Genomic DNA, 9,921 nt, shown 5'->3' on the forward strand with positions numbered 1-9,921 from the left:
ACTCCAAAGGGATATTCAAAACATTATGACCTGAAATCAATCCATGGAAAACTATTAAAATATGGAAGAAAAACTATAAAAAGTTTGGAAATTCTTAGAGCTCGGCAATGAAAGTCTTCCCTAGATGTCTTGACATATCAGCACAATCACAAAAAGCACATTAGGCTGTAACTGTAGAACTCATTAGTGTGAAACTTAAATACTAAAAAGAATTCTTTTGAAAACTTTACTGCTAAGATATTTAAAAACCATAAGACTAACTAGTTATAGCAATAAAAGTGAATATGACATGTAGTGTTTCAATAAAATAACTTACCACAGGTATCACTGTACATTTTGATAAATCACCAAACAGTCAGGCTTTTAGAGTTCAAAATATAAACTTAATTTTCTTTCCAGAGAGGAAACAGAAAAACCCTTTTCTTGAGTTATAAAAACTTAGTACCAGAACATTCTGTATCTGCATTTATTAAGTTAAATACCAGTTATGACAACTGATTTGCCAAAGTTTAAACATAGGACATTTAAAGATGATTAAAATAGAACCTAAAAGAGCTATATGGTAGGATATAAACAAATACCACATTCCATTCTAACTCCCAAAAATCTGAAATAGGTCAGTTACATCTGTAAACAAACAGCATGAAATTAAATGAAGATTATTTTCTTTACCTCCACTATGCCTAGAGGAATCTGTCAGTATCACCCCAAAATTGTTGTTTGCAGCCTCTGAAACAACAGGATGCTTAGGGAGGCCCACAGGTGGAGAGGATGCCTGGGTGTTTTTTGATGAGGCTGTTTTCTCTAGGAAGGTTAAAAGACATATACTGTAACATAGGCTTATATATATGCAAAGTAAAAAAAAAATACTCTGAAAGTTAACTAGTACAAAGGTATAAATATATGAACTTATCTGTCACAGTGACTAAATGTAACACCTACATTTTAAATACTTAGCTGTTAGAAGGAACTGACAAAAAATTACTGTCTTTTTCTTGTTTAAGGGAAAGCTAAAAATGTGTCTTCCTCATTCCAACTTTATTTTGCAAATGTAAAACAGCACAAGTGAAAAGGTCAAATTATTAGTGTAAACATTTTCAAACTCTTAGTCTATTTTTCTTTTTACTGGACATGTTTCTTGATTCTAAACCATAAAATTCATTAAAGAGCTTCTGCTAAGTTTTTCACATGAAAATTGTCACATTGTTTTAATATTTCAAAAGGCAAAAAGTGAAATTGGGTGAATTTTTGTTTTATTGAAATGCATGCTTATTATTCAGTATTTACAGGTCAGACTCTGTGAACACCTGACAACTGATTGCGAAAATTAACTCAAGGTACATTTAAAATAGGAAATACTCATTACTTTTCTTGCCATACTCAGTAACTAGACAAAAGAGTTTTTTCCAAAAGCCACTAGATAGATTCTTCTCAATCTTCATACCTCCTTTTCATTATAGTACCATACCAAAATACTCTTCCTCCCAGTTCCCATCTCCATCTGCTGGAGTCTCTCTGTTCATTTACAGCCAAGTCATGATGATAGCATTTCAATCAAGCTGCCCTATGGAAGGAATATCTCTTCTTTGTGCTCTCCCAGCACCGTCCTTGGAAATCTCCCATAGTACCTGGCATATGCTGGTCTCTCTGCCTACACTCTTACCCTCCTCCAGTCTATCTGCAGCCCCAGCCAGAATCATCTTGCTAGAACAGACGGCACATCATGTCACTCCTCTGTTCAAATGCTCCAGTTCTCCACAACTCATTCAGGGGCAAAGTCAAAGTCCACACAAGATGGAGGGTGTGATTTGGATACCCTCTCATCTTCCTGAGCACCTCTCCCTATTCACTTACTTTGCTTCCATCACAGTTGCCCCCTTGGTGCTCCTAAGGTATACCACATACACTCTCCTTGGGGATTTGGCACTTGCTATGTCACTGCCGGGAATGTTCTTTCCCTGGATAGTCACATGGCTTTCTAATTCCCCTCCTATTTAAGACTCTGCTCTGATGTCAACTGCTCATTGAGGACTTCCCTAGTCACCTGCTTAAACTGTTAAAAACTACTACACCAGGGCTGGGCACAATGGATCACACCTATAATCCCAGCACTTTGGGAGGCTGAGGTGAGAGAATTGTCTGAGTCCATGGGTTCAAGAGCAGCCTGGGCAACTTGGCGAGACCTCATCTCTACAATAAATTAAAAAATTAGCTGGGCATAGTGGCGCATACCTGTATGTTCCAGCTACTTGGAAGGATCGCCTGAGCCCAGCAGGTCGAGGCTGCGGTGGCCATGAGCATGCCACTGCACTCCAGTCTGGGTGACAGAATAAGACTCTAACTCAAAAAAAACAAACTACTACCCCTACTTCCAATAACCATTCCTAATTTATTTCTCTCATTAATATGTACTAACAATTTTTCTAATGTACTTACAATTTAGGAATAAGTCATTCCCAACTAGAATTTAATCTCCATGAAACCACCAAGTTTTGTCTGTTTTTTTATTGCCCAACACATAAAAGACATTCATAAATATGAGTTGAATTGAATTAAATTTTGTCTTGTAGTTGGTATTTAAGTATATGCCTTTCCTTCTTTATCAAAGTATAAGCTCCATTGAGATGGATCTTGTCTTGACCACCTTCATTTTCCCTGTATCACCTATCCCAAGGCCTTGCATATCGTAAGCTCTAAAAAATATCTGTGGAGTGTTAGACGGAATGTTACAATACAGTTATCCAAATGTGGTCCAAAAGAACAGGGAACTACAATAGGATTGTTCAGTGAATTTATATATAAGAATCTCTACTATTCAAAAGACTCCTTGCTGTTAAATTGACATCAAGACAGCAAGTGTATTCCTCTAAAGAAAGACTATACTCACCTTTGCTGGTTCGGAAGGTGAGCATGGCAGGTTGTCCTTCACCTGCTGCACTCCTTGCTACCATCAAGACTTCATAAAGACTAGATGGCTCCAGTTCAGTTAGATGGAGCTCATTTTCACTTCCTGGGACTCGAACCGTGTGCCAGTTTCCCACCATGCCAACACCATCGTCCAGCTGCCCAAGAGAAAACATTCCAGAAAAAACAGGAGATGGAGGGCAGGAAACCTTTCAGTTACATTTGGTAAAAAAATTAGAATTCATTTAATTCTAGAAGAGTTTTGGGAAGTGATATTACATAGTAAGTAAAAAAGATACCATACTACTTTAAGAAAAATAAGGGGACCTGGAGCAAGAACTCTGGAATTTGCACCATAAAAAGATGCCTGGCTCTGCTACACATCATAATTGTGTGGCTTCAAGCAAATAACTGCCTTCCTGGAGTCTGTTTCCTTTACTTGTAATAGAGATAATACCTCCTTTCTTTTCTTTTCTTTTGGGCTAACAAAAGAATAAAGTAAGTGTAAAATAATAGGTATTACTGGTAATATGGAAAATCATAATAATTTATGATCAGTTAATACAGATATACTCCATATGTTTGTATGTGTATGAATTATATAATTATTTATTATATATTTTCTGCATTCTTTTTCTCCGCAAGCATTTCCTTCCATGTTTATTTTTTAATGTCCATCTTCCCCACTAGTCAGTATGCTTTGACTATTTTCAGCATTCTTGCTTCATGTCTTGATATTATTCAGCATATGTTGGAGAAAATAAAAAGGATCTAATCAGTTGCTTCTTGGTTAATGGAACCAAGAGACAATGCTGCATAGAGGTGTTAGGGTAGATAAGATTACTAGCAAAACTTTCATCTATAATCATCAGGTTAGAAACAGTAGATAAACTTTAAAATATCATCATGTTAGTTTTTCCAGTCATTAAAAACATTACCATTCAACAGCAAATACCAAATGTCTTAGACAAAGAAAATGATTTTCAATATGAGTTCATCCCCTACCATTTCATTCATTTACTGGTCTCATTAAACAGAAAAGAGCTTTTTCATTCTGCTTTAATACAAGCCCATGGGGGGAAATCATTATCTGAAGAATCAATTGAGAGGCCCAAGATTTACCAAAATAAATGACCAAACTAAGTAAGAGTTTAATACAATTAAAAAGACAACTTGAAATACAAATAGTTGTCAAAGATTATGCAAAGAACTTTGTCCAAATAGTTGTTTCTAATAAGAAACTGCTTTATTTGCTAAATAAACAGCATTCTATTATCTTACAGAAGGAAGGAATTACTGTTTTAAAAGTGGCTTACAGAGCTTTATACCTAAAGGGTTAAAATGTTTGATTAAAAAAATGTCAAGACATCACGGGGTTCTTAGAATCCCAATTTGGGAGAAAAAAAATTTATACTTCATTCTTATTACTTTTATAAGATTGGTAAATCCAGGATAATTGGTAGAATACCTCTGACAAACTTATTCTGAAACACTCTTGTCCTGTTTCCTGCCATTCCACAAATGGAAAACAATAAGCATATATTACTCAAACAGCAGAGAAGGATAATAAATGAGAAGACATTACCTTTCGATACTTCACAAAATAGGCATTAATGGGCAGTCCACCATCCTTGCCCGCCCTCCATACCAGGTTGTATGTATCTGGCGTTTGAGTCTGCGGGGGGCTCAGTATGATGGGGGCATCAGGAACAGAAGTGCCACTAGTATTTTTCTCTGATGATGATTCTGCTGCACTGGAATGTACCTTCCTTGGAAATGAGCTCAATAATCTAGTTTCTGAACCATCTCTTTTATCTCTTTCATCATTCTGAGTAGCATCGGAAGATGTGACTGCTTCTGCTCTTGTATTTGTTTCAAAAGGAACTGCAGAGAAAGAGAGAGACGAGAGAGAGAGAAGATAGCTTGAAGAAACTCATTATTTCAGTGTCTTACCCACAGTGATATTGTTAGTAAAATCTGAGTCCTTGAAGTTAAAATAGGTAACATTTTCATTTATGATACATGGAAACATTTAACCTCTAGTAGCAATCTCTTGCTTATGGGAGAGCACATGCATTATTTGAAAACCAATTATACAATGTAATAGCTTAGTGGTTTAAAAGTTTTTCTTTTTGCCTTGCTCTCTATTAGTATTCCCTCTTTTGCATTAACAATTTTCTAGCCTATCCTCAGAAGATTTTAAGCTGAAGACCATGAGGCATCAACTCCAGTGGTAAATGAAACACAATGAGCAACACATTCCATTGAGAACAAGGTGATACAGATAGTGAGGAAATGGTCAAGAGTCAGGCTCCTACCTACTGTGTAGCTAATCTCCAAAAACAAAAAACAAAACAAAAAAAAACACCTCCCAGTATTCACACTCTTGGGTAGTCCCCTTCCACAGTGAACCTAGGCTTAAGCCTTAAAAAGACCTGGCACACCTACTCTCACTTGCACTCTTGTGATCTAGCTATTACCTACAGATGTCCAAGCTAGCCACATGTAGGAATTACATGGAGATAGATAGAGATGGGGGCAGAATCCAGCCCCCACAAAGGTGCCACACATGTGGGTGAAGCTACTTTGGCTATTCCAGACCCAGGTGCTATCTGATTACAACTGTATTAAGAGACTCCAAGTAAGGACATCTGAAGAACTGCCCAGCTTCATCTAGTTAACTCCCAGAATCATGAGAGATAATAAAGGGGCTATCGCTTTAAGTCACCAGTCTTTGTATAGTCAATTATACAGCAACAGTTATCCCACACCCAATAGACACCTACCCTATACCCAGAAAACAATCTACCTCAAAGAAGGGGGAAGAAATGAAATCCTGGACAGATAAGGGAAAAATGTACTTATTTCCAAGTCCTACAATTCCTTCAATTCCGCTGAAGGTTGGCTTAAGAAATTGCCAATCTAAAGATAGATAAAACAAGCATACAGCCTTAATATTTGCTACTAACAGCATACATAACATACCAAGGAGGGTAAAAAATAATTTATTTGCACTGAAAAAATAGGTCGCATATATGCATTGAAAAATGAGGTTGCATATCTAACACAAACATTGTACTAGATATTTAATAAACAAAGACTCATTTAATTCTCAAAACAACATTCTTTGGTAGAAGGTAATACTCCCACTTTACAGATGAAGAAATTAGGGCTCTGAGACACTAATGACAACAGTTGCCAGAAGAATGCTAGTAGTACTGCTGTAAAAAAAATGAGAAAGCAATTTGTGAAAACAAATATACTGCCAGTACAATAAAACCTGAAGACTGACAGCTTGGTTCTTCTAAAGTGCTATTCATATTGGCAACAGAAAATTCTATTTTTCACTCATCTGTGGAGGAAGGGTATAAAGGAAACAATATTATAGTTTCTTTTCCACAATGAAGTCAGATTCTTGATTTTTAAAAAAGGTGGGTGTGTTTGTAGGAGAACTACCGCATTTTAGTAGAGAACCAACAAGAAAACAGGACTAACAGTGTAAGGTCAGTTCTCTGTTAGTTTAAAAAAGAAAAAGGGTGTCCCAGAAGCACCCTGCATCAACGAAAACAAGAAGCTAGTGAGGAAATAATGTAGAAGAAAACTAATTAAGTTCACTGAGACAACTTCAAAATATTGCTTCTGGAACAGCAATATTTATGTAGTGAGTCAGACTGTGGACTGATATTCAGGGTGTGATCTGGTGCCTGCAAATGCAGAGAAATGGACTCTACCAAGTGGAGGTAATTATCTGTGGCTTAGGGTAGTGGAAGGCCCTTTTTTTCATTAGTAATTCTGTGGATCCTCTGGGCAGTTTACCACTAGGAAGTGGTGTTTGGCTATAGGAGAGTTTAAATACCACATGCCTCAGTTTATGAAGAGGCATGAGAAAAATTTTATGCTGCAGCCTGTACTCTGTATAAGTATGAAAATTCCATTTCTGCACTATTTAAGATGCAAAGAGATCTTTCCACAACTTGTATTAAGAGGGGGATTCAATTAACTTTCCTCTACTATTCCAATAAATATAATCTTGGAACTGGTGAGATATTAGATAAAATATAAAAGACCTTAACAGTACTTTGCAGTGTTTTCAGGCCAGACACAGTGGTTCATGCTTGTAATCTCAACATTTTGGGAGGCCCAGGCAGTAGGATCGCTTGAGCCCAGGAGTTCAAGACCAGCATGGGCAACATAGCAAGACCTCATCTCTATAAAAAAAAAAATCTAGAATTATCCAGGTGTGATGGTGTGTGCTTGTAGTCCCAGCTAATAGGAAGGCTAAGGCAGGAGGATCACCTGAGCCCAGGAGGTAGAGAATGCAATGAGCCGTGATCATGCTATGCACTGCACACCAGCCTGGGTGACAGTGAGACCCTGATTTTTTTTTGTAAAGTGTTTTCAAATACATTATCTCAATTTATCTTCATGTCAACACTGTGAAATGGGTAGGATAAATATTTAGCATTTTCAAGGTATAATGTTTTTTGAATTGAAAAAGAAATTGAGAAAACTGTGGCAATATAAATGAATTTAATAACTCTGAGTGGAAACTAAATGGGGAGTATAATCAGCTCTGTCAACGAAGCTCTCACTGTGACCACTCCTGTCAGCAAACTCTGCTCCCAAATTATTTAAGAAGCCCAGACCAACAACTCCCATTATAGTACTAAAGAATTACAACTCACTCTACAAATATTTGTACATCCTGGACCTCAAAAATTCAAGGTCTCTGGAAAGAATAAAAGGGAAGAGACAGTCAGCTCTCTCTGACATGCTTAGTATCCTCTTCACAGTAAATGACAGTTGGTATACTAGAACTTAATAAGGTTCAAAATCCTGTGCAAATAAGTGGGTTGTTATGTTTTAATAAACCCAGTTGAATCTTTTCTTTTTTTTTTTTTTTAGCTGTGGTCTCTGTTGCCCAGGATGGAGTAACAGTGGCACCATCACAGCTCACTGCAGCCTCAACCTCCTGAGCTCAGGTAATCCTTCCACATCAGCCTCCAGTGTCTGGGACTACAAGTTTGTGCCACCACACTTGGCTAGTTTATTTTATTTCATTTTTTCTGTAGAGATAGGATCTCCCTATGTTGCTCAAGCTGGTCTTGAAATTCTGGGCTCAAGCAATCCTCCCACCTTGGCCTCCCAAAGTACTGGGATTATTAGTGTAAACCACTGTGCCTAGCAAGGATCTTAATAATTACCATAGAATATGTAAAAGAGTCAAGGCAGGACTTCTTAGGTATGGTTGGTGGAGTTACTATACATAAAGGTGGTATTTATGAAGACCTAAAATCCTGAAGCATCAGAGAATCTTAACGATCTTCTAAACAAGGCCGGGTACAGTGGCTCATGCCTATAATCCCAGCACTTTGAGAGGTTTGCCTGAGGCCACGGGTTTGAGACCAGCCTGGGCAACTTGGAGGAAAAAAAGATCTTCTAAACAAGTTAGCTTATGTAATTTCTATGGGCCTAAGATTTCTCATATTTAATGTGAGGAAGTTGGACAAAATATCTAGTTCCATCAACTATGACCATGACATCTGTCTCCCTAAACCCAGTATTTATATAATATAATCACTTCAGCTAAATTCTACTCCAGGAGCTGCTGCAACTATACCTATTATGCAACTAACAATTTTTAGCAGAGCCACTCTTATGTTTGCCCCAAAGAAGATATATAAATGATACACATATTCACATATGCATATTCATGCAAGCATATACATGTTCATACATGTATATATTCTTTTTTTTTTTTGAGTTGGACTCTCACTCTGTTGCCTAGGCTGGAGTGCAGTGGCATGCTCACGGACACCCCAGCATCGACCCACTGGGCTCAGGTGATCCTTCCACCTCAGCCTGCCAAGTAGCCAGAACTACAGGTGCACACTACCACACCAAGCTAATTTCTTTTTTTTTTTTATTGTAGAGATGAGGACTCGCCACATTGTCCAGGCTATTCTCGAACCCATGGACTCAGGCAATCCTCTCGCCTCAGCCTCCCAAAGTGCTGGGACTATAGGCTTGAGCCACCATGCCTGACTAAAATAACATCTTTCTAATCACTTTATCCCCTACTATAAAAGGAAATGATTAAACTAAGAAAAAAATAATATTGGCAACTCACCAACTGTGAGAGATGCTTCTGACCGTGTGGTGCCATGTTCATTTGTAGCTTCACAGATATATTTCCCAGCATGTTCCTGAGTAACAGCCTGAATGTAGAGAGAGCTTGAGCCAGCTCGGGACATGATGAAGTAGACAGGCTCAAGGTCAAAGACTCCAGGTCTTACTAAGTGTGATTTTCGGGATTTAGACCTAAGGACTTGAGATGGATGGCTGGTTATCAATCCATGGCTGTCATACCAACGAATGACTGGAACTGGCAGTCCAGTGGCATTGCAGGACAGAGTGACAAAGTCTCCATCTACCACCTTTGCACTTGTTGGCGCCGTAATTATAACTGGCTTGAATCCATTGTCTATTTAAAAAGTAATTCACATAAAAAAATTTAAGAGCATTATAGTATCTACAATGCAAAATAATTTCATCTAATTATTGTAATAATTAGAACAAAGATACCACCCTGCTTGTTAGTTCCCATCTCAATTTTCACCAAATAAAACTATCAATAAAAACTAGAATTTTTTATAGTCGTGGGCTCCTAGATATTTCTGACATAGATTTCCTGTCCTTCAGAAAGGAAGGAATGTATATCAGGAAATCTTTGGGCCGGGTGTCTCAGTCTATAATCCCAACACTTTGGGAGGCCAAGGCGATTGGATTGCCTGAGCCCGCGGGTTCAAGACCCACCTGGGCAACTTGGCAAGACCTCGTCTCTACAATAAATCAAAACTCAGCCGGGCGAGGTAGCGCACGCCTATAGTTCCAGCTACTTGGAAGGCTGAGGCAGAAGGATCTCCGGAGGCCAGCAGGTCGAGGCTGCGGTGGCCGGAAGTGTGCCACTGCACTCCAGTCTGGGCGACCGAGGGAGACTCCCAACTCAAAAAAAAA

General features: G+C 38.2%; 1 protein-coding gene across 1 annotated transcript in view; it reads right to left on the reverse strand.

Moving 5' to 3' along the window:
• CDON (cell adhesion associated, oncogene regulated) overlaps positions 1-9,921 on the reverse strand; it is a 96,809-nt gene that overhangs the window by 37,528 nt on the left and 49,360 nt on the right. The window contains exons 8-11 of the mRNA XM_008068075.2: positions 9,035-9,388; positions 4,490-4,788; positions 2,888-3,062; positions 673-804 (exon numbers count right to left, since the gene is read on the reverse strand). Coding sequence (XP_008066266.1) covers positions 673-804; positions 2,888-3,062; positions 4,490-4,788; positions 9,035-9,388 — 960 coding nt within the window. The remainder of the gene's footprint in view (positions 1-672; positions 805-2,887; positions 3,063-4,489; positions 4,789-9,034; positions 9,389-9,921) is intronic.

This window comes from Carlito syrichta, unplaced genomic scaffold (genome assembly GCF_000164805.1).
Source record: "Carlito syrichta isolate Samal-C Ts95f unplaced genomic scaffold, Tarsius_syrichta-2.0.1 Scaffold309859, whole genome shotgun sequence".
NCBI lineage: Eukaryota > Metazoa > Chordata > Mammalia > Primates > Tarsiidae > Carlito > Carlito syrichta.